General features: G+C 39.9%; 1 protein-coding gene across 2 annotated transcripts in view; it reads left to right on the top strand.

Moving 5' to 3' along the window:
• Positions 1–23,721, top strand: part of GDAP1 (ganglioside induced differentiation associated protein 1) — a 32,453-nt gene extending 8,732 nt beyond the window's left edge. Inside the window, exons 1-6 of one of the 2 annotated variants that reach the window (XM_075743867.1) lie at positions 10,195–10,673; positions 10,906–11,098; positions 13,402–13,575; positions 17,189–17,283; positions 17,742–17,856; positions 20,281–23,721. In XM_075743867.1, coding sequence (XP_075599982.1) covers positions 10,623–10,673; positions 10,906–11,098; positions 13,402–13,575; positions 17,189–17,283; positions 17,742–17,856; positions 20,281–20,663 — 1,011 coding nt within the window. In that variant the 5' untranslated portion in view covers positions 10,195–10,622 and the 3' untranslated portion in view covers positions 20,664–23,721. Of the gene's footprint in view, positions 1–10,194; positions 10,674–10,905; positions 11,099–13,401; positions 13,576–17,188; positions 17,284–17,741; positions 17,857–20,280 lie in introns of those variants that run through there. The other variant, XM_075743869.1, reaches the window with a different exon arrangement.
• Positions 23,722–24,284: the final 563 nt, after the last annotated feature.

The raw sequence follows: 24,284 nt of genomic DNA, 5'->3' as shown, positions 1-24,284 counted from the left end.
GGTGGGTTTTGTTCGGGTTTGGTTTTTTTTTCAAGATGATGACAAAGAAAAGAAGGCAAATGCTACCAGAGAAGCAAAAGCTGAGCTTTTTGCTCTTTGATGATGAATATCATATGGATAATTTTATGCACATTGTAGTCTCTTTTGAGATTTGTTTCTATTAACAAAGTCCTCAATAAAGGAATTGAGCTCTAGAGGACACTACCACGGGGCTAAGTGGGCTGCAAAGACCTTTAATAGAAACCACTCCCTCAATCTGCTTAAACTTTGGTGAGGATAATATGGCTTACTCTAACTGATTTTTGATAAAACAGTAAAAGACAAACAGATGCTTGTTATGCCTGAGTTGATAAATGCACCCTGTTGATATTGTGCTTATCCAGGAATATTTGTCCTGGGGAAAAACAATTTTCACCACAGCTAACACGCAAGTTAAACCCCTAAACATATTTTGATGTTTAATTTTACATGAAGAAATACAGCAAGGGTTAGTGTATCATAATCAGCCTAACCAATGAATTAAAACTCCCAGCTGCTATGAGATTTATTTAATTTATTCTTGGTTTCGTTCTGTTTCTATTTTTTAAATGCTGGTAACATAGTGTCATGATGTTTTGGTACAATGAAGACACCTGTTCACCATGTGGATTACATTATTAGCCCCTTTCCATCCTCCAAACTGGCTTTCTTAGCAAATGCACTTAATGTAATATTGCATTGCTACAAAATAGTTTTCTATTTGTCCACTGAAATTTCAGCTTAAAGATTAGATTCTGCTCTTTGGAAGACATAACCAACAAGCAGAATTTTGGATGGCTTGCTCTATGTTCTGCAGGTGCAATACAGTTTTTATGCTCTTCTTTTGGTGAAGTCACATGAATTCCTGTTTGCAGCTCTGCATGTGAATACGTTCTGTATATCTGTGCTTCTGGCAAGTGCAAGATGGACACTGGACAAATTAGCATTTGCTTTTTTTTTTTTTCTTCCCTAAAGACAAACTGTATGATTGGGAGAGGTTTGAGCCTTAGTGTTGTTTAAAAGTAATTTTTTTTTTTTTTTTTTTTTTTTAGCAGGAAACACCTCATGCTAGATGCGGAGTCTAAAACTGGTTTCCTAATGTTTTTTATCCAAGCATCACCCTTTAGTAACTGCAGTTGTCATAGTAAACAAAATCCTTTTATGTAAAAATTTATGATCTTGTTGCAATAGGTCCTTTATGAAAAAGTAGCCATTATCTGAGTTTGTGTAACCCAACTATACTGTGTATTCAGCATATAACAGTGAAGTTTAGTCTAAGTTTCATACAGAATATAAAAATATCCCTGCTCTGACGATGTCTGCTCTAATCATGGAATATATATCTTCCTAATAGGACAGTGTGTTTGAAAAACAATTATATGATATTCTATTATGTCTGAATGCATAATAAATGGAATTGACTTATAATTAATTGTATTCAGTTAAGTATGTATTTATCATTAACTCTTTCACTTGTAGGTATGCCTAAAACCAGCTGTGCTATAAAGTCCATGGCAGAGATCACGTTAATTCAGGTTTTAGTTTATTAATTTTAAAACTTGGCGATGTCATTAAACTGCATGATATTTGGATATGTTAGGTACAAAGTTTATTTCACCTGATTTGAGAACTAAAAATTAATTTTGAAATTCACTTGTTTCATATGACAACACTGCAAAATTTTTGTGAATTCACCCATGTTTAAAATTGTGGTATTTTTGCTTATATGAAGTTCTGCCACAAAACCAAAAAATGTAATAGAGCTGGAGGACTGTGGTTCTGTCATACAGCATGCTAAAGTTAGAAGTATGGGGCTGCAGTTTTGTTTTCATGTATAAAGGGATATGGTTTGGGTTTTGTGCAAGTTTGAGACTGCAGTTTTGTCTAAGTAAAGAAACTTTTAATGAGATTTGATTTTTAACAGCTGGTTACTCAGCACATTTGGAAAATTTAGCCCAATTGAATATTTAAAAAATGTCAGCCATTTTTGAAAATTCATGATATCAGTATCAAAATTTCCAAAATTACCCAAAATTTCAGTATCCAGCAGGTGAATGAATTGGGCACTAGGCAACTTTGTGATTCTCCAGTTTTAGTGCTTAAGATTTATTTGTATAAGCTTAAGGGAAGAAAACAATTGTTATCTTTTCTGTGCCATGTCAGTGGCACGTTTCTAGATTTTTTTTTTTGCTTAAATATATTAATATTGGCAAAATGATAACATTTGAAGTGTGAAAAGTGTGCATTTCATTTTAATCTGAACTTTTGTTGTGTTTTTTTTTTCTCCTCTCTATTACGAAGTGTAGTACAGATCTTGCGCTAGGTTAGGTTTCATCAGTCACTGGAAGTGCCTGGCTCATTCCGCTGGCTACTGAGTGAGTTTCAGTTTGTATACCTAAAAGCTACTTGCCTGAATTTGGAAGAGGTGATCCTATGTGCATGATTGCTTCCAGAAATGCAGTATTTTTTGTCCTCTGTTTTCACAGTTTTTGGAGACACGGCTGCTGTCCGCGTTTGGAGGTGGTGTGCAGAGCTGGAGCTACTGTGTTGCCACCAACCTGAGTTAAGATTTAATTTATGGGGACAAATAGGCTTGTGCCTCTATACTAATATTTGAATTATTTTATATGGTAATACTTTATCTTCTTACAGTTTGATTATTTTTTTAAAATGTAACCTAAGTTTCTAATCTACCTAGACTACAAAATGTTTAACACGATTATTGAAATAAGCATGTGTGCGTGTGTATGATGAAGTTGTTAAAATGGAAGTCTTCAATATGCAAGTAAGCTTGCTACCAGTAAATTTTGTTTTATTTCATCCTGTCATGCTTGGAGTGAGTGTTGAAAGATGAACAGGCAAGCATTGCTCAGCCAGAGGGGAGAAGCATGTCATACAGCCCCCAGAATAGCATCGGCAGTAAATATGGTCATGCTGTTCTTCCCTGAGATAGACCCAGATCACATTTGTAGCACCCACCGGTTCTGCTGGTTACGACATTCAGGGCCTTTGATGAAACGTTTACAGATGCAGCTGCAGTTTGGAGGGACCTTCTGCCGGCAGCGAACAAGCTGACATAAAGAAAACAGGAGGAAACGGGATCACAAGCCAGGGAGTTCAAACAAAACACAATTTTAGGGGGAATACAAATTTAATCACAGTATTAAAACACTGCTCCAAGATATGAACCATGTTCTTGTTAGATTCCCTTTTCGTGTTAACTTGATTATGTTTTCCAGTGACTTAGAACCACTAAAGCGTGAAGCTTTTGTAGAGGAGGAAAGGTGTACTGAAAAAGATCTCTGTTCAACTGTCTTAGGTCATACACAATGTCAAAACTGGAATTAAAATGTATTATAAAGTGAAGTCAAAGACAGCCTGAGATTAAAAAGTTTTTTCCAGTTATTTCTCACTTTGTGCAATATATTGAAATAAAGTAAGATGGCCCTGAAGGTCTGTGGCAGTGGCCTATCTAGCATGTTAGAGGGAAAAATTTAATTATTCAAGATCAAGAAAAAACCCTATTAATTTCTTCACCTTGAAAAGATAGATTATTCCCTCTGGGCGAAACGGATGTTCTCACTTTCTTGTCCCTAAGCTCTGTTTGTATTGACTCTTCTATTAATATAGCTTCTCTGTCTTTTTAATGTTTGTATTTTGCTGTGAGGACTGTAACGCACAAGTCAAATTCTGCCTTTGTGTTCTGGCCACTGGACTCAATAGGGTACTACACGAATCGAACTGAGGCATTGAGTGTTCCTCCACCCCCCGCCACTTTATGCGTCTCTCTGAAATTTGAAAAGCTCGCTTCAGCTTCTGCAGCTTCTCTGCCCTGGCTTTGCCTCCCCACCCGGTGCATTAGCTAGGGTGTTAGTGGAAAGGGTTTGTTATTTCAGACACATACCATCGCCTGCTGCACTCGCTTCTCCCCTGCACTTGCACAGGGCACGGAGACAACTTCATACTTTCATTTGTATCAGTTACACACACAGGATTTAAATTCATCCCTTTCTCTGTATAGACTTTTTTTTTTTTCTTTTTTGTCAGATAAGTCAGTAAACGCTAAATAGCAAGTGTTACTGCCTTCAGCTGGCACTAATATACTACATCTATTTTTCTTAAGAAACTCTCATTGAGCTAAGCGTGATGAGGGAAGTGTGTTTTCAGAGCGGTAGCTCTGGTATTTGTTCTCCATTTGTGAGTGACGTTATGCAGTTGAGAAAAACCCATGCCAGCGTGTTTCAGTTGGTGCCAAAAGAACATAGACAGCAACTCAGTGCCCAGATCTATTGCCGTCCAAAACCGTATCTTGTCCTATTTATACTTTCACAAACGAGGGTCTTGCTTACAAGAGGAGTTAGGTGAATATTGTGTTCGTGTGCTATTTGATAATGAATTTGTCCAGCTGCTTTACATTCTGCTGTTCTTTTATTGCAAGCATTGAAAATTTAAGGTTTCAAGTGGCATAGATAATTCGTAATAATCAAGTCAAAGAATCCCAGTTTCGTAAATTATCATTACTCATGTTGAGAGTTAACTTCACTGGAAATACCTGGCTGTCACAAAATACCTTTGTCTACAAAGCAGGAGCGTTGACCATTTCTTGCTGTTTAGTACACCTAAACCACAAATACTGATTACTAAACTCTTAAACACTTAAACTATGTTTCAGAAATAAGACTTATCTACAGATTAAAAAAGTAATTTAAATTAAAGGAGAATCAGTTTGGATCAGGATTCAAGTTTGGAGTTAACTAATTGGTATCAACTAACAGTCCAGTTCTTTTGTGCTTTTTCATCAACGCTTGCCAAGGGGCTGAAAAACTCAAAGAACAATTATCAATCAAATATGGAATAGCAGTTTCATTAAAGAAAAACAGGAGAAGACATTTAAATCTTTCTGAAGGCCTAACAAAATAGTATCCTGATGTCTGGCTGGAGAGAGTGGAAGTTATGTAGTGGGAACTCTGAGATGCCCTTTGTCAAGTGCAGAAATGAGAGCTGGTACTGGAAGTCGTGCACGCGGAGGGTCCTCCACTGGGTAACAGCAGGAATAAAAATCCCATTTGGCTAATATGGATGTAGTGAGAAGTCGAATTAATGAACATTTGTCCAGCTTTCAAAATTCAGTAAATACAGTAACTTGATATATCATAATTGACCACTGCAATTTCCTTTTTGTTTCTGCCATACTATAATTTGAAAAGACACTGCAATACTGGTGCATAATTTATGTGCTTTAGAGGGCGGTGGGGGGGCAGGGAAAGTGTTATTCAGTAAGAGAAAATATGCCAGCCATATTTATGGCCCGTGCCCCCTCCACCCAGGAGCTGGGTTACCCAGCCGGCCCGGATGATTTTCCGGGTGGTGGTGTGGAGCCACGGATGGCGCAGGGCAGAGCAGCCTTCATCCGTGGTGCTGTGCTGTGGAGCAGAGGGAGACCTAAGCTTTTTCATACTTCCGTCTAACACGGGTGTCTGACTATCGCAGAAGTGAGATTTCAAAGAGGCTAACTGAAATATTTTGCCTGTTACTGTTTGGTTTTTAGACCAGGCTTGCACAAAGGTTATGAGCAAACAGCAAGAATTAAGGCTGAAGAAATAAGAATTTCCTTATTTAAATGAGAACTATGGTTTTCTGCTTTCTTAATGATTAATGGTCTTAAAAGTAATAGCTCTTCCTCAGTGGCAGCTCTTTTTTTACTTATCAATTTACTTTACTTGTTTGCAAGTACACAATAACCCTTTAAAGTATTTTAAAACTATTTTTGTGAGCAGTTGGCTAAAATAGATCAAATATTTAGTTTAAAGTCATTTACAAATTAACTTAGAAAAGTTTTCACATTTTTCACAACATTTTTCACAACTAATATCTTTAGAAATTTTTGAAAATGGTTCAACTTAGGGCTTGTTTCAGGGATGGAAAGAATCTGATTGCTCTAATTTTTCAGGAAGGATCTTTTAAAATTACTTTCCAGTAAAAGAAAATACTGCATGAGACTTCAAAGGACATTTTACAAAATTGTATTTAACCCTTTAGATTTCCTTACAGCTTTCTGTGCTTGATTGTCATGCCAGTTCCTGGATCTTTCTATTTTGCAGTGTGATTACAGTAGAATTTGAACAGGTCTAAGACCTGACAGACAACCCACTGAAGTCAGTACCAATCACCCTACTAACTTTGGTGGACTTTGTTTCAGCATCTAAATAATCTATTTTACTAGCTCAAAATTGCACACTCTGTTTTTGGCCACAGGCAATAGCTGGAAGATAATATTTTTTCACATTCATTGTTTGTGCTGTGGTAATATGTGGTATTTTTATTTTTTTTAATAAGCAGCCAAAACTCAAGGTGCTAGACAGTGCTGTGCAAACATGTAACATGGTGGCAGTCTTTGCTCAACAAAACGTCATCACCATTAGATTAAAAGCAGTATAAAAAAAAAATCAACACCTGGACGTTGTGCACAGAGGTACAGAGCGCAGGAGAACTTTTTAATAGAAATTTTACTGGTGTGAATTACACATCTAAGTTAATGTGAGGGAAGAAGAGCATGTGAAGTGATGATACAGAGTTGTTCCTAATAGCTCAGTAATGATGAAGTTCCTTAGCAAGCATATTACACACATGCACAGAGACAACAAACACAGGCAAGTACATAAAAACATGGTTTAGATATTTTGAATTTGGCTGAAATGTTGGATTTTATAGTTTGAAGATGCTGTTTGTATAAAAGCTTGAGGAGTGATATACTAGATAAAGCTGTAATGATAATACCTAGATTTTAAGGTTTATAGCTAAGAGATTGCCCTTTTTGAATCTTATGTTAATACATTAAATGTATTTCTGTGCTTGATTAAAAAGCCTCATATTTCAAGAAAATTTATTCCAATCATCAAAACTGTTGAAGTTTTTATAGTGTTAAAACAATGAATATTTTTGTTGTATCTCAATAACCAGAAATGTATGCAATCACTACTATTTTGAAATAGATTTATTAGAAAACTACTAAGAATAATTTCATACGGAAAAAATAATTATTAAGCAGTATTTCTGAAGTATTGACATATGGAACTCCTGCGTGGAACAGGTTGGACTATGGTATTTAGGGAAAACTTGGGCAGAATTTTGTGGTGAAATCCCTGAAGAAAACCTAGCATGATACGTTAAGTAACTTTGAAAATGACTATATAAGTTCTATTAATAGGTGGATTTTGTTGGATGTAAAATGGTAACTCAGTAATTATATTTCTTGAGAATATGCATCAGCTATCTAGAATTACTTAGGCTGGCATCCCTCCATGGTTTTATACATAGTTAAATTAGGGCACAGATAGTCTCAACTGTGACTGTTAAGATGTAACTTTGCTCTCACTATTTCTAAAGAGTTGCATATCTAATTTATCATTCATATTAACGACAGTTCTTGTGTCAATATTAAATCTCACCTGTGTATCTAAATTCAATGCTGTGGGGTTTTTTGACTCATGCCATCGCCAGTAATGCAGCATCTGCAGCTGGAATTTAGCCAATAACTATTGATGACAGAAGGTCCAGAATAGAACCCGTCTTACTTTCCCAACCAATATTAACTCCAGCACCACTGTCAATTAGGCCAGTTCTGCACTTGGAACTGAACCACTGCATATGTTAATGATGTATACACAGAATCCAGTTAATTTTCAGCTATAATGGTTCTGGCTGCATAGGAAAAAAGCAAAAGATTCCCCCCCTCCTTGTAATCGAATCAAACTTTGATTTCAATAGGCACAAAAAAATGATCCGATAAGAAAGAAATTGTCGTTTTCTACTGGCAGCAATAACTTTTATGACACATGTGGCCTAGATGTTTCCTGACAGTATCATGGAGTGAGTGGCGAAGTAAGGAAGAAAACAACCAGAATACTGATTTCCAGATCTTTGACCAAATTTATATATCAGCTTATTAAGTTGATTTTGGTCCTGCTTATCTATTAGTAATACCTGTAAATGTTATTTTCTTTCCATTATGTAAAAATATGTGTATAAAATAAAAAACTTGTAGAGGGATGTATATATATTTTTGTAAACATGTACAGGATGCTAAAAATGGCCCCAGAGAGGCCATGAAGAGAACCAGGGCAAGGATATCAGTATGGTACGAAAAGTGATCCATCACACCGTGCTAGCGCTCTGCTTGCACCAGCAACGTGCCAAGATTTTCAGATTTTCAGTTGTGTGGCTTTGTGCCTTGCGCTGCTTTTGTACTGATGACATTTACACATTAAACAGTACCTTTATGGAGACTAACATTCATTTCAGTTGTGTAAAACTTTGTGTAAATGCACGTGGAACGAGGTTTACCAGGATGGTGTGAGCTTTTTCATAACCCGGCCTTTTTGCTCGCTTTCCTTCCTGTACAAGAAGGTACAGGGGCTTGGGAGCAAAGATACGTGGATCGATAGGTGTTCGTCGTGAAGAAAAAGGCATCAACCCTTTTTTCTTCAGCATCTCCGGAGGGAGAAGGTACTTCGCGTCCTATTTTTGGCAAAGGGAGGCCTCGTGTGGCCGGTCGTGAGAACAGCGGCTTGCCGGTGCCTGCCCTCCCTCCTTCAGCTCAGCTCTTGTTTTTAGGCAAGCCAAGACGGTCAACATGGCCACAGTGGTGGGACTTCCTAGCAATACTGATGACAAGATCAAAGGAAGAAGAAACACCCGAGTACGGTTGCAGCTGCTCTGTTATTGGAAAGGTCTGAAGTAGGAAATAACATTCTCACTGGTCCTTTTTTCCCTTATTGCGTCAGAAGATAGATACCTTTCATTGTCTTGCTAGGCATCTAAACCAGGTAACAAAACATAACTCAAACTCAGAAGTCCACGTTTGGTATTAAATTAATTAGTTGAACAAGATAATTGAAATGGAGCAGTGGTCCGTCTGGTAACTGACAAAATGACAACATTTTGATTCAAAGGCAAAATTAAGAAAAAAACCTGAAAGAGCATCTAGTCCATGTAAATTTTAAAAAATAATGTCTTAAGTATCCAATGCTCAGTTCTTTAGCTTGAGATATTGTAAGATCTAGCTGTGAGGAACTGTATGGCGACCCAGGTAGAGACCTGTGAGAATACCTGTGTATCAGCGAGCCATAGGTTAAAGCCCTCGTGCATGAGGGTATTCCAGCAGTCTTACCTTAGACATATATCTTGGAGAGAAAGAAGTCCAGTTGTAATGTATTTAACTCATTCCATTGACTGCAATATTATAAATTCTAAGCACATTCTCCAACTCTTCGAAGAATTACAATTAAATTAAATTCCCCAAAATGTAGGATTTACCATCAGTAAGACACTGACTACTATCAGCTGGGATTTGTGAGAAGCCTCTCATCGTGCCTGCCTCTCTGAAAAGGTTATTTCTGTTTGTGACTCCAAGCTGGAGTAGTCTCTGGGGAAGGCACGGGGCTTGTGCCCACTGAAGTGAACAGTGCGGGGCTGGAAGCTGGCTTTTTGTTTCTTCCCTTTGGATTTATAAGATTTGTCCATTACCTTGTCTCTTTCAGTGACTTAAATCCATTCCCTTGCTCAACATTACTCAAAATTTCCCTTAAAATCAAATGTACTTGTTATTGGGATGTAGCTCTCGACACACTGGGTTCAGGTCTTCAGGATACTAATGGTGGGATTCATCTGGTATATACAGAAATTGCACATGGGACTGGGTTATCAGGTTCTCCTGAAGTAGTTGCCTTTATTGCGGATCAAGCAGTCAGGATGAAGAGGACAATATTCTGGACTCTGTAATCTCACCATGGGTTTTAGTTTGCTCATCTCCCTGATGCAGCAGATATTGTTTAATGAATAAGGCATGTACTGTCAGCAATTGCATCTTCTAAAGTATCTCCTGTGTGTCTGTATTCTATGATGGAAGCTAGTGTTTGTTATCAGATGCTTTTCTGGACTCTATTTTACATAGGAAAAAAACCCTAAAACAAAACACCGCAAAAGTGTAATTTTTTCTATTTTAAACTAGAAAAAAATAATAATTGAGAAGCCTTGTCTCTTGAGATTAAAAGAACACATCTGGAGGCAAAAGAAGTGTATGTTATTCTAGAGCCTTATTTCTTCTTCTGGAACTTAAGTGCATTTTGCAGTAAATGTTTATACCCATAGGGTCTAATTCAAGATCTCTTCTAGTAATGTTTATCTTTTTTTTTTTTTTTTCCCTCAAGAGCATGATGCCAATGTCCCTGAAATTCATAGAGCAAGTACTTGTTCAAGGAAAAAAAAAAAAAAGATAAAAACCAGAGGAAATCGTGCCATGTGACCTTGTTACCTGCGCATCCATCTTTCTGCGCTTCCCAGGGGATGCTGTAGACGGTTTCGCGGGCGGTTTCCCCTCAGGAAGGGCCGTCCTCTGAGCAGTGCGGGCGGAGGCTGGGGAGGGGGTGGGAGGAAAAGGAGGTGTCCCCCGCACGCCCCCGCCATCCCCTTCTTTTCATTTCCAAGAGCAGGCTGACGCGGGGCGGGCGCGGCCGCCGCTGCGCACCCGCGCAGGCCGCTTTCCCCCCTCCCCGGCGCGGCGCAGCGCAGCGTGTCGTGCCGCTCCGTGCCGCGCTCCGCCGGGCATGGCGCCGCTGGTGCTGTACCACTGGACGCAGTCCTTCTCCTCGCAGAAGGTGAGGGGGCCGGCGGGTGCGCGGGGCGGCGGCCTGCAGGCCCCGGGGTGCCGGCGGGTACAGGGCGGGCGGTGCCGGCAGCCCCTGCCTGCCCGCGGCGGGGGCCGCAGGAGGGAGGGTAGCGCGGGTGGCCTGCACCCGGGCGGGGAGCCGGGCCGGGCCGGCTGCACCGAGCGGGGTCAGCTCTCCGGGGAGGGCTTCTCCCGGGGTAACGCAGGTGATGCCGTTGCAGGTGCGCTTGGCAATAGCTGAAAAAGCCTTGAAGTGCGAAGAGCACGATGTAAACCTGCCGCTGAGCGAGCACAACGAACCATGGTTCATGCGCTTAAATTCCTCCGGAGAAGTACCTGTCCTCATCCACGGGGAAAACATCATTTGTGAGGCAACGCAGATTATCGATTACCTTGAAGCAACGTTTGTAGATGGTAATCCCATAGGCATTTCAGTGTGAAATCCTTCCCCACGTACCCATAGCGTGTAGCAGTGCTGGGGTCAGCTCCCTATTCACTACGTGTTGGTTCGTTCGGGACCAGAAAATGTGTATAGTTTCACAGTAAATGGTCTCTCTTAATACTTAGTGGTATGGGGTGAAACCACGTTCCTTTAAAATGAACTAAAGGCCTTCCAGCACCTTTACAAGCAGCTGTAGGTAGAAACCTGGCGCTGACCTTACCCCTTCCGGAAGGATGGAGCAGTCAGTAATGGCAGCACTGCTCTGTGCTGACCCTGGGGTGAGACTGCCGCGAAAAATTATGTGTTGAACAGAGCGCTGCACGGCTTCTGCTGTTGTGGGGCAGCTCCTGCTTCTCTGTGAGTAAAAAAGATGTGCATTACAGTTTAATTCTAGAATAATCTTGGAGGGAGGAAGGAAGTGGAATGAGTCTGTTATTTTTGGAGCCAATACGGAGTGAAGAGGTAAAACGGTAGGAAGAAAAAACTCAGAAGTGATTACATGCAGGCTTTTGAAATTCCTTGTGTCTGCATTGCTGGAAAATAGACTGCCTCAAATTTTTGAAGAAAATGCACAGTTGGGTTTTTTTTTTTCCTAGGTGTGAAGAGGCAGCATTTTGTGTTTCAAGGCTTTAGTGCTGAGATCTCTAAGCCATGGAGAAAACTTCATTGTGAGAAACATAACATGTATTTGACGCTGGCAGGTTCATCAAATGAAGAGTCGGGGCCCAGACAGAGGGCCGGGTAAAACTCAGTCATGTGCAGGAATACTTCTAATCATGCTTTGAGTAGGATTCCTGTACTGTAATTCTGACAGCATTGCAGCTGTAGTAATGTTTCAGCCATAACAACTTACTAGAACCTCAGTTGTGCCCTACTATGAGAGGGCTAAAGGGTTTCATACCGTGGTCGCCCATTTCTAGAAGTACAATATAGATGCTGAATCCCATTGTCTGATATGAAGGCCTGTGAAATACGTGTTTATGTGGGTTGCTGCATAGGAATTGGAATTATTCAAATGTTTTAAAATGAAGTACATGTAAACAGTGAGGTGGGTTGAGAACTGGCTGAATGGTAGAGCTCAGAGGGTTGTGATAAGCAGCGCAGAGTCTTGTTGGAGGCCTGTAGCTAGCGGTGTGCCCCAGGGGTCAGTACTGGGTCCAGTCTTGTTCAACATATTCATCAATGACCTGGATGAAGGGACAGAGAGTACCCTCAGCAAGTTTGCTGATGATACAAAACTGGGAGGAGTGGCCGACACACCAAAAGGCTGCACTGCCATTCAGCAAGATCTTGACAGACTAGAGAGTTACGTGGAGAGGAAGCTATTGAAATTCAACAAGGACAAGTGTAGGGTCTTGCACCTCAGGAGGAATAACCCCAAGCACCAGTACAGGTTAGGGGTTGACCTGCTGGGAAGCAGTGCTGCAGAGAAGGACCTGGGAGTCCTGGTGGACAACAAGCTCTCCATGAGCCAGCAGTGTGCCCTCGTGGCCAAGAAGGCCAATGGTGTCCTGGGGTGCATTAAGAAGAGCATGGCCAGCAGGTCGAGGGAGGTTATCCTCCCCCTCTACTCTGCACTGGTGAGGCAACATCTGGAGTTCTGTGTCCAGTTCTGGGCTCCTCAGTCCAAGAAAGACAGGGAACTACTGGAAAGAGTCCAGGGGAGGGCTATGAGGATGATGAGGGGACTGGAGCATCTCTCTCGTGAGGAAAGGCTGAGAGAGCTGGGTCTGTTTAGCCTGGAGAAGACTGAGAGGGGATCTGATCAATGCTTATAAATATCTAAAGGGTGAATGTCAAGAGGAAGGTGCCAGACTCTTTTCAGTGGTGCCCAGTGACAGGACAAGGGGCAATGGGCACAAACTGGAACGCAGGAAGTTCCATCTCAATATGAGGAAAAACTTCCTCACTTTGAGGGTGACCGAGCACTGGCACAGGCTGCCCAGAGAGGTTGTGGAGTCTCCTTCTCTGGACATACTCAAAACCTGCCTGGACACAATCCTGTGCAACGTGCTCTAGGTGATCTTGCTTTAGCAGGGGAGTTGGACTAGATGATCTCCAGAGGTCCCTTCCAACCCCCACCGTTCTGTGTTTCTGTGGTATGTTTCGCTGAGCTGTGATAACACTGTTGAGTTACAGTGGGGAAGAAGCAAAGCTTTCTTAACTGTGGCTGTGTCATCTGTGCCAGTTGGATGTAACTGAAGTAACATTGGAAATACTCCTTTTGATCAATTACATGGTTCTTCTTAACTTTATTTGTAACTTTGTATTGCAGAGGAAGTACCAAGGTTAATGCCAGAAGAAGGGAGCATGTATTATCCAAGGGTGCAACACTATAGAGAGCTTTTAGACTCCTTGCCTATGGATGCCTACACGCATGGCTGCATCCTGCACCCCGAGTTAACAGTGGACTCCATGATTCCAGCCTATGCTACCAGCAGAATTCGTAGTATGTACTGGTATAGCTCTGAATGCCTATCAGTTAATAGGATGTTGTGTTACGTTCATCTTGTGTCTTCAGTGCACCTTAAGCGGAATATATTGAGCACATATTTCCAATTTTAGTTGCAGTCCTTGGTAATTTGTGCATATACTTTTTATTGATTTTGTAGTCTGTTATGATTTGAAAACAGTAAAGAGGAAGTGACATTTTCGAGGTGTCTATGGAATTAATTTTCCTAATGACTGAAAATGTGCTTCTTGTGCATAACAGAAAATGGCAGCTGTGACAGCTGTGCATATTTTATTTTCTGATCTTGCTCTTTATGCTTATAAAGCAATTTCTAGGGAACACCTCTATTACTGTTCACATCAAACCACTACATTGAAGGAAACACATTTTTTTGTGTAAGTAAACTTGTAATAAGTTTACCTATTAAATTAAAGCAATTGCTTTCCTCTGCAAGTGGTGCAAATGCAGATTAGCCTCAATGAAACAGAGTCTGTTTATCTAGTATATTACAAGAGAATCATCAGGCCCTTTTTGTCTGAGGAATGTACTAGTGTCACCTTGGTGCCAGAGGTAGGGAAAAAAAAAAGGGTGAAAAAGTAAGTGGCTTGGGTTCGTCTGACCAATGGAAATTGTTAAAGCACAATTTAAACTAAAATCCTGAGTGCAAATAATGCAACAATATAGAATTGGGATAAAGCATGAACTGGTGATCTGGTAGAATCAATGGTAAAATGCCCTTTGACTTCCTTGGGATCAGTATTTTACCTGATGGACTTTTATATGCATACCAGTTTCCCATGAAAAAATATGTTAAAGGAAGAGGAAATAACTGTAGGTTATATTGCCCAGTCCCCTGTATAACAGAGAGCCTCCTGAAATGAACTGTTTCAAATCTAGGAGTTTGCAGAAATACTTAGTTTAAATAACATTCAGTGATACTCAGAAAAATCCTTGGCAAATAATCTTTCAGTTCTCGTAGCTCTTTTTTTTCTTCTTTTTCTTCCCCCCCCCCCCCCCCCCCCGGGTTTGGACAGCAGAACTGGACAGCAGATTCTGTTCATTTTGTTATCAGATAGGGAGATAAACATTTAATTTTTTTTTTTTTCCCTGTATGTATGTTCAAGGACTCCAGCGTTACTTTCAGCCACAGAACTGTACTGGGAATCCTTGTTCAGCTGGTCATGAACCATGACCTCAGTCTAGTTTTTCAGAATTGCTTGCAAACTTACAGCTCTCTTGCCAAGAAACGTGGCCTGTATCTTTTCTGAACTGTATCTTTTGGTTCAGTTTATATTTTAGGTTGGATTGTGTCAAAATATTGAGTGGTTGCTTAGGTCCAGTTTATCAACCAGTCCAGACCGCTGGGTATCTGTGCCATGATTTTTCTTGATTTAGTCCCTTCTAGTCTTTGTACCATGGCAAACTTTAATTCATGCTTTTATGTTTCCTTCTAAGTATTACGAAAGAGCTAAATAGTTCTAGGACAAGGATCAAATCCTGAGAACATGGTTGGATGATGATTCCCTGTTTACAGTTATGTTCTGAGATGTCTGATTTTTTTTGTCAAAGTCAGTGCTTTATATCATGTTGATTTTTTTGGTATAGTTTAGAATGCTCTGTAGAACAAAGTCAAATACTGCAGAGACTTTGAAATGTAGTATAACTATACTATTACTAAATTCATAATATCAAAAGATGATGCTGTGTTAGTTTTAGAAGTTCTATTTCCCACAAACTGTGTTATCCTCCTCCTTAAAATTTTTGGCAAGTCAGTTCTCTTATGAGCCACGTCATTATGTTGTCAGAAGTGAAGTCAGGCAGTTAGTTTTCCTTGAAGTGAAGTCAGGCAGTTAGTTTTCCTTATAGTTGCATGTGTTATCCTTTATAAAACATCAGCACAGAATTAGTTTTCTTTCTGTCTGCTGGAAACTTCTTGAGCATTGCAAAGTATTGAGAAGTCAGTGTTGGTGGTCCAATGATGAATGGTTATTTAAAAAAAAATTCTCTATAAAACTATCTAGAGAGATTTAGAATGGGTAATTTCAGTAAGAGTAATTAACATTCTTTTTCTTTACTGAAGTAACATGAATTATTATCTTAAATCAGTGTACAGTCTGGTTTTTTTTTTCCCCAAATGTGGATGACAACTGTTTATTGAACAGGCATTATTGATAGTTTTCCTGTTTTCACATGGTAATAGTCAGTGTTTTTATTATGGTTCACTTTTCAACTTTGTGTTCTGCTGACTGTATGTGTTCTTCTTCCCCTCTAGCTTTTAGTTGGTGTTAATTGTTGTCAGTTTACACACACACATTCATATTGGTAGAGCTAAAATTACTGCTTGTCTAAATAGGGTGTTTTCTTATCTTTTTATACTTAAAGCATAGCCTGCTTTCTTGTTTCAAGGCATTTTTTGAACAGCTCATGAATGTTCCTAAACAATTCCTTTGCTTGTTCAAACTTCTCCCAGATGGCTTAGTTTTCAGCTTTGAAAAGCTGATCTTTTTCAAAGTGCTATATGTAATAAGCCACCAGCCAGTTATGTGTTATGTTTATGCATACCAAATCAAATTAAGTAATTAATTGCATATATAGGATTTCAGTTGTGTGATTGCATCCCTCAATTTCTTCATATTCTACGTTGAAAGATGGCTTTCACAGTCATGTCAGCTTGAAACAAAGAATACATAAACCAGTGAGTTCATTATTCTCTAGCAATAATTTTTTATGAGGTCAATTTATAAGACATAATTGGAACTAAACTTAATTATCAAGTACAAGTGAGAGGTAATTCATGCCCTATAATTATTCCTTTGTACTCAGTTTATTAATAGAAATATTTATTTTTAGAAGTTAACTTATTATTCACTGTCTTTTGGTATTCTAGGTCTGTAAGTATGGCATTTTCAAGCAAAGCCCCATTTTAAGGAGAGAAAAGGCTATACACATATAGTAGAAATCATTAAAATTATCTTAAATTTTTCACGTATTTTTTTCTTTAAGTCAGTCATGTAATTAATGTTTTTCTAGAACATCCATATACTCTGTAATAAACATTTCTAAAAGGGATCACAGGTGTCACATTTTAGCTAACTGAAAACACCTTGGTTCCATATTCAGTGATATTTAGGCTTTTGCTGTGGAATTATGCACATGACCTACAGTCACCTACTGAGAAAAACTCAGTATGGGCCTATCTGCATTTTCACAGCATGAAAAGTGTGTTAGGAACCCAGGAACTGAGGTACAAAAATATCAGACACCTAAGGTATTTGTAGTTGAATTTCATGATTTAGCACCATTTTTAGCAGAAAAATGGTTTTATCTGAATAAGAGAGAAATATTAACAAGAATTCCTCATTCTTGCCTGGCTTCGTAGAGTTCATTGCAAATGGATGAGCAGAAGGTGTGGTGGGTCAATTTACGCAGCAGTTAAGTTTTCCAAAGCATGATGTTTTTGAATCCCAACTTGATGATGATGCTTCACTGAAGTACCACTTCCCATTTCTTCAGTGTGATATTTGTACACAAGCTATTGATCAGTTCCTGTGGGTTGCATTATCGGTACATTTGGATATCTAATATCATTCCTTTGGTGTTTTTGTATCAGGCCAAATAAGTAACACAGAATCAGAGTTGAAAAAACTTGCAGAAGAAAATCCCGACCTTCAAGATGCCTATATAGCAAAACAGAAGCGCCTTAAAGTAAGAAAACTCTTTGTATTCTCCCCCTTTATTATAAGCTTGTTAGTGTCAGATTTTTTCTGTCATGATGTAAACATTTGTTTCACCTTTCATTACAAGTAATGTCATGCGGTGGTTTAACCCTGCAAGGCATGAAACAGTCTGTCCCCCAAATCAACTACACACTTCAAGTGTGTGCTCAAGCATTGGACTGGTCCCACTGACTTCAAAGGTAAGTACGTATCAGTGCTGGTGTTGGGATGTTGAGCACCCCTGCAGGGTGAGGCAAACCTCGATACCTAGCATGTTTTTCTTCTGTTATCTGAATTGTCACCAGTATCCAAATGGCATCCAGCTGACTACATGGAGAAAATAATCACATTTTATGGATAAGCACTGTAGTATCTAAGTAAAAGTTTCTCTGATAAAAGCATAAACTCTGTACAATGATTAAAACACTAACTTGTATCTATATTTAGTCTAAACTGCTGGATCATGATAATATAAAATATCTAAAGAAAATACTGGATGAACTGGAAAAAGTTTTGGATCAGGTTGAGACTGAATTGCAGCGGCGAAATGAGGAAACGCCAGGTGAGGAAGCATTCTTGCTAAATCCTGTTGATACTTATGTTTGGGAAGACTGAGTAAACTGGTTGACAGCACCATCGCAGGATGGGTTTTAAGGTATCCGATTTGAATCTGTTAGCATATACTGGCCTAACTTCACAGAAAGAATCAAATACTGTTTTAAATACTAGTTTAGGTTACTGCTGCTGTCAGTGAGTAGAAGTCTTATGAGAGTGCTTGATCACATTTTCAGCACAACGAGTATAATTAACTGCAGTTTTGCAATATTTTATTGGGGCTTAAGGGTTTAAGAAAACCCTTAACTACAGAATGTTATTCTTGATGTTGTAGTTGTAGGCCACAGTTCACTATAATGATCGTGACCTTACTATTTAACACAGGTTTATTAAAAGCTTGTTTAAATACTGTGCTGATATTTGTGGTATATGCAGAATTAGCTATCTGGATAAGTGCTCTAAGTATTAAACAACCTCCCTCCCTCCCCCTCTTGAAAAGCAGTGGTGTTTATGGGCTGTCCACCCAAATGAAAGTTGAATTTTGTTTAAATGGGATTAGTCTTCTGCTTATTCAGAGTTTGGTCCAACTCCCAGTGGTGCTAATAGGAATCCTTCTTCTGACTTCACTGGGAGCTGCGTGAAGCATCAGTCAATATCAACCACATCTGCTCAGTTTGATAGCTCTTTGCATTTGGCTCTGTAAATAGCTGTCGTAATAAGTATCTGTTACTATCAAGGCAGTAGAGTTGAACCAGGAATTGAAACTCTAGCTTATATTTTCTACTGGCTCACCAGCAAAAGAGTTGCAGAAAATGTTTTAACTCACAAAGGGTGGGATTTTGATCAGGAAAGTCTGTCACGATTTCCAGCAGCCCCTTTTCTTTTTCTGCTGAAAAGCCTTTCCAAGGAGTCAACTGATACAGTATTGATGAGCTTACAGAAACCAACAAGATCACAGGATTTAGTAAAACATAGGACTATTACATGCCTCTTGGAATTTTGCCTGAGGTATTCACATTTTTTGGATTTGTGAACAATGCTTCTGCCAGGTCCTGGTCAACCTTTGAGCTTCTGCATCTCTTGCTACTGTGCAAATCCCTCATTCACTTACTGCTGCTGCCACTGCAGGCATCTTTCTTTCACACAGGTTAGCTTCTTTGGTCTTCCTTTCCATCATCTTACTTAATGCACTGGATGAATCCCCAGGTATCCTTTCAGCAACACAGGACAGACTCATTCTCTGCAGAGGCCTTTCTTCCAGACCTGCGTAACCAGCCGAAATGGACTGGTACCAGTGGTGTGCCAAACTGTTGCTTTCCTCTGGTGGCAAATGAGTTGAAAGGGACATTGCAAAATATCTCTGCTTCCACAGAGGTGCTGCTGAACATTCACACCAGCGGTTTTGTGTGCCTGTTTTGTGGGAAGAACTGCAAAAGGTTGCAAATGAGGAAGGAACGGCATAGACCTGTTTGAGATCTAGGCTAGAGCAGAATACTCATGCTGGCAGCTATGCTAACTACCAAATTTAATATGCTGGGTTTCCAAAGCTCTTGATATCGTCAGTATAGGTCAGCCCTTTCAGGTGACGGTGGTTCAGATCACTGAAGCGAGAGGTGTGATGCTACCCAGCAGTGCCTGCTCTGAGCCATCCCAGGAAGATTCACCTCTTTCCTTTGTCTGGGGAGGCAGCCTGAGGTCTCCATCTGTGCTCCTGACTAGTGGTGGGCAAGGTGAATATCCATCACTTGTCCAGCTTCTCAGGGTTTGGGGCTAGGAGGCACAAAGGAAGGATAGGTAGACAGACTCTCTCTTCTCACTGAGCTGGTGTGTTTGCTGCAGGTCAGTCATCTGTTCTGTATCTTTTTGACTTGAAAGTCTAGCAGTTCTTGAGTGAATGCCATAGAGCTGAGTGACACAGCAAGATGATGAATTCCTCAGGCAAGTGGTAGCTTTTCAGTAAAAGCAGAACTGCCTTCCTCCTTTCCACTCCTGGTTAATTTAATCCAGATTTGAGGAATGTAGTTGAGGAAAATAAGTGTTTACTGTCAGTTATCATAGAATCATAGAATGGTTTGGGTTGGAAGAGACCTTAAAAATCATCTAGTTCCAACCCCCCTGCTGCGGGCAGGGACACCCTCCACTAGACCACGTTGCCCAAAGCAGTTCTAATGTATGAACCGGAAATGTGGCTCTCTTTCCCTTAACAAGTATAGGCCAGGCTGCTGAGCCTAAGACTTTAGAGTATTGTGTGAAGAATGGACAGGGATTAGTAAAATGTTCATTGATTAAAGTCATATCTTAGCTGACGTGTTGGTGGTGTTTATTAGACAGCATTTTGAAACAGCACTAAACTAAGCGTTAGGCCATGGAGGTTTCTACGTGTGCTTGTATTCTGTTAGCTCCTAATTCTTTTTGTCTTATCTCTGCGTAGAAGATGAAAATCAGCCTTGGCTCTGTGGTGATTTCTTCAGTTTGGCAGATGTATCACTTGCCGTCACATTACATCGCCTGAAGTTTCTGGGATTGGCAAGAAGAAACTGGGGAAACGGAAAGCGGCCCAACTTGGAAGCCTATTATGAGCGTGTCCTGAAGAGAAAAGCATTTTACAAAGTTTTAGGACACGTCAACAATATATTAATCTCGGCTGTTCTGCCAACGGCGTTCCGTGTGGCCAAGAAAAGGGCACCCAGGGTTCTTGGCACCACCCTGCTGGTCAGCGTGCTGGCAGGAATGGGTTATATTGCTTTCATGTGTCTTCGGAAGAGGTTTACCAACATGATGTTATCAATTAGAACCAGGCAAAATTATTTTTAGACCTGTCTGTCCCTGGTGGTGAGTGAAGGGCATCTCTACCCCCCAGGAATATAGCCCCAGTAAAATATAAACGTAGAAGAAAGGTTATGTCTGTGAATTAGAACATTGTCACACAGTAATCATCTCCTGCTGTTGTATAATTGAATTGGCAATGCCAAGATATTTATGGAACATATATGTTGCAGGGACAACAAAGGAAAGAAGAGACTTTCTGTGCAGTTGAGGACCTATAAGGGCTACGACAGTGCTTTGTTAAAGTGATTATTGTCTCCTTTACCCACTAGCTGACCTAATTATAATGCTTTTATTTAATAGATATGCCGCAATGTGACAGCTTTTCGCTGTGGGTGAAATGCATTGCTGTGCAGAAACCAGCATTGTTGAAATACTGAAAATAGCACTTACTTTAAATGCTTGGAGTAGGATTTAAGCGGAACATAGGCTGTGGGCCTGTCGTGTACGAGAGTGATTGTCTCTGTACTGATTAATGTCTGTTGATTTGCAGTTGGACCTTTAGGAATGTGTTGAAAAGTAGTCTTGTGGAGCCACTTTTGTCACTGTATATTCATGCAATAGTACAGGAAGAGACCTGAAACATATATGAACATCAGTGATTTGCAGGCCACATGAGTGAAATTCTCCAGAGGCATCAGCAATCAACAGATGCTGGACTTCTGCTGAAATACAAATGGTACTGAAAACCCTGACATTTGTCTTTTGAAAGCCTTTTGGATAGCCTTTGGCCCAGCCAGGTGCCCAGCTCAGCTGTAAGCACTGGCTGAGTCAAACCCAACTATGTCGGTGCACATTTCCTGGTTTCATTGGGGTGGCTTGATACAGTTGTCTCCATATTAGTGTCCTAGGTACCCTTTCATGTTTCCAGACTACTACTGTTTTTTGCACACTACTTGGCTCTATTAGCAATTGCATGTGCCACTATGAAATTTTTGCCTGCAACATGCCACAGCCAACTAGAAAACATCTGCACAACAATGCATTTTGTGAAAGTAATTTAAAATAGTCCACTATCTTTCAATCTGGTTAGGTACCCTAGATTGAAGGTGAAACTGTAATTTAGCAATCCGTTTACTTTTGAAGAGGTGTCATATTGGTGGTAAGTGAAAAATAGGTCAGTTTGGAGACAGATGATTTGTACTGCAGATTTTTTGCAAAGCTGCACTCTTGTAGTATGTAGGAGAGGTGTAGAAAAACACTTTGATTACCTCCCACTACTCAGCAAATGCTCAGAGTTTTACTATGTTTGAACTAAGCTCCCGTTTCAATGAGAAACACAATTTACCTGAAAGCAGACTTTGAATCATTTTGCAGCACGAAAGCATTTGGGAAGGGCTGAAAATTCTCATGACAGTTTCATAAGATTTTTGTATTCCTGATGAATGTCTGAAAGCCTCAGAGTTTTGTTTACAAGCTGTAGATAACTGCAACAAACAAAGCATAGCTTTAAATGTTTGCCTATCAACAGCCAGCGCTAACAGGCCTAAGTACATTTTAGATCCAGTGCTGGTGGCTGTGGTCTCTGCACAATTGCTTTTGAGCAGCAAGAAGATCCTCTCTCAAGTTTGCTGGAGAGAACTGAGGCAGTTTCTGTCTGGGCAGTTTCACCATCTAGCAGATATCAAAATGGATAAAATTGTTGAATACTCCTGCTTATAATTTAATATTATGTTAGTTGTCTAGCAAAAGAAGACCTAAATCTCATTGCTCCTTTTCAGTAATAAGAAACATCTTACCTAGGAAACAATGCTTTTTTTTTTATTTGTCAAAAGGACAGTTTTATATAATTCTATTTCATGACCCAGTTGTTCTCAAGAACTTGTTGAATTAAATGTGCTCTATTTAGGAAAGCTTTATTATCCCTATTAATGTGCTGGCAGCTTTAACTGAGTTTGTTGTCTGTATATTACAGTTCATCTGCATTTACTTGTAACGAACAAATTCCACTAAGTTAATAAACACAGAGTAGGGTTTGCAACTTAATGCTTCCCTGGCATGCATTTCTGTCAGGCCATCTGTAAAGTATAATCTGATCAAGTCACGGTAAAATGCAATATATATGACTTTTTTAGAATTAATTTATATTTTACTTTTTCCTTCCTCTTTTTCTCAATGTGCTAGTTCTAGATAAAACCACTTATATTCCCAGAAGTGCACCAGTTTAGTTCACACGAGCAGCCCTGTGGGCTGTGACACAGGCTAATTATTGATGAAGCAGTTTTACTTCCCCCAAACCTCGGTGATCTCTGCGCTTCAGCTAGCACTCATTGCCTGCCAGGAGCTGGAGGTACTGTTGGAGAGGACTGCAATGACCACCAGATGTCAGTGGTCCTCCAGGGCTGCACTTTGTTGTGCCTTAAGATGTGCAGGAGAACACTAGTTTTCACGAACAAATTGCTTGTGACCTCAGCGTCAGATGGGTGGAAGCATCCTCATCAGACTAGCGGTCTTTTAAGAGCTTTTGAAACAACTGCTTTGGTCTGCTACAGGTTGGTTCTCTGGTACCTCTCATTTATGTTAGGAGTTTTTACACTGGATAAGTAAGAGGGCAAAGTTGAAATAATATTTCACATTAAAACGAATGTCACTGAACAGCAATTAAACTTGTCATCTGCAGGAATAAACATGGATAAAACTTTTACTGGGGAAAAGTTTGGATCCCTGGTTTCATTAATGTCTGTTAGTTCAAAAATTTGATAGCCTGCTTATTTTCACTGCCCTGAAGTACTGTGTGACATCGATTTCTGTACAGGTGGCAGCAAAAGGCTTATCCATGATTAAATTCCTCAGAATAGGATGAGATTTAGAAGCACATATGCTGTATATGTCTCTGCACAGGATAGCTTTTGTGTGGTGCTTGTAAAGTTTCTTTTCAGCCTGGCTTACTTTCTTTGCTGTGGTACCTCTGGACACTATTTAGATTGGAAACACAAGCAATCTTCTGGTTTTCATTTGCTATTTGCTCTTGTATCATGCATCAGATATATTTCATATCATATCTTTGTATGTGGGACCTGCACAATAAACATCGATTCTAAGACCACTTTCTAGACTGGTTTATGTCTTCTGTGTCAGTAAAAAAAAGCATATTTGAGGATCAGACAGTATTGCTGTAAGGAGTCTGATGCTGTTCAAGGAGAGAAGCCTCTGGTATTTCAGTTTAGAAGGTGTTCAACAGATTGCCTTGCATCTATCTGGAAACAACAGTTACAATGGTAGTTTTCTTTGGTTGTCTGTCTGACGTGTATATGTAATGAGGCTTGACAGAAGCCCTTTAATAATGTTAAAAACCCATTTAAAGAAGGAGGGCAAGCAGGTTTTGTGCTTTCAATTAATCCATGCAAAAAAAAAGCTCCCCTTCTGAGTGTGACCCCGTTTCTTGCTTTATACTGTTGAGTTGGGGAAGCTGGGAATGTGCAAGACAAGCACATAAGCTGTGTCCACACTGATTTTGTCTTTAATGAGATCAAACAGTGTGCTGGCCGTAACGTTTTTTTGGGTTTTTTGGGTTGGTTTTGTTTTTTTATTTCGTCTTGCACTCTAACAGTCTGCATTGGACATTCTTTTAAGCAGAGGAAGAGACAACGTTACTTGAGGCTTGCACGC

Source organism: Balearica regulorum, chromosome 2 (genome assembly GCF_011004875.1).
Source record: "Balearica regulorum gibbericeps isolate bBalReg1 chromosome 2, bBalReg1.pri, whole genome shotgun sequence".
In the NCBI taxonomy this organism is placed as follows: domain Eukaryota; kingdom Metazoa; phylum Chordata; class Aves; order Gruiformes; family Gruidae; genus Balearica; species Balearica regulorum.
This window is presented reverse-complemented; position numbering and strand designations above follow the sequence as displayed.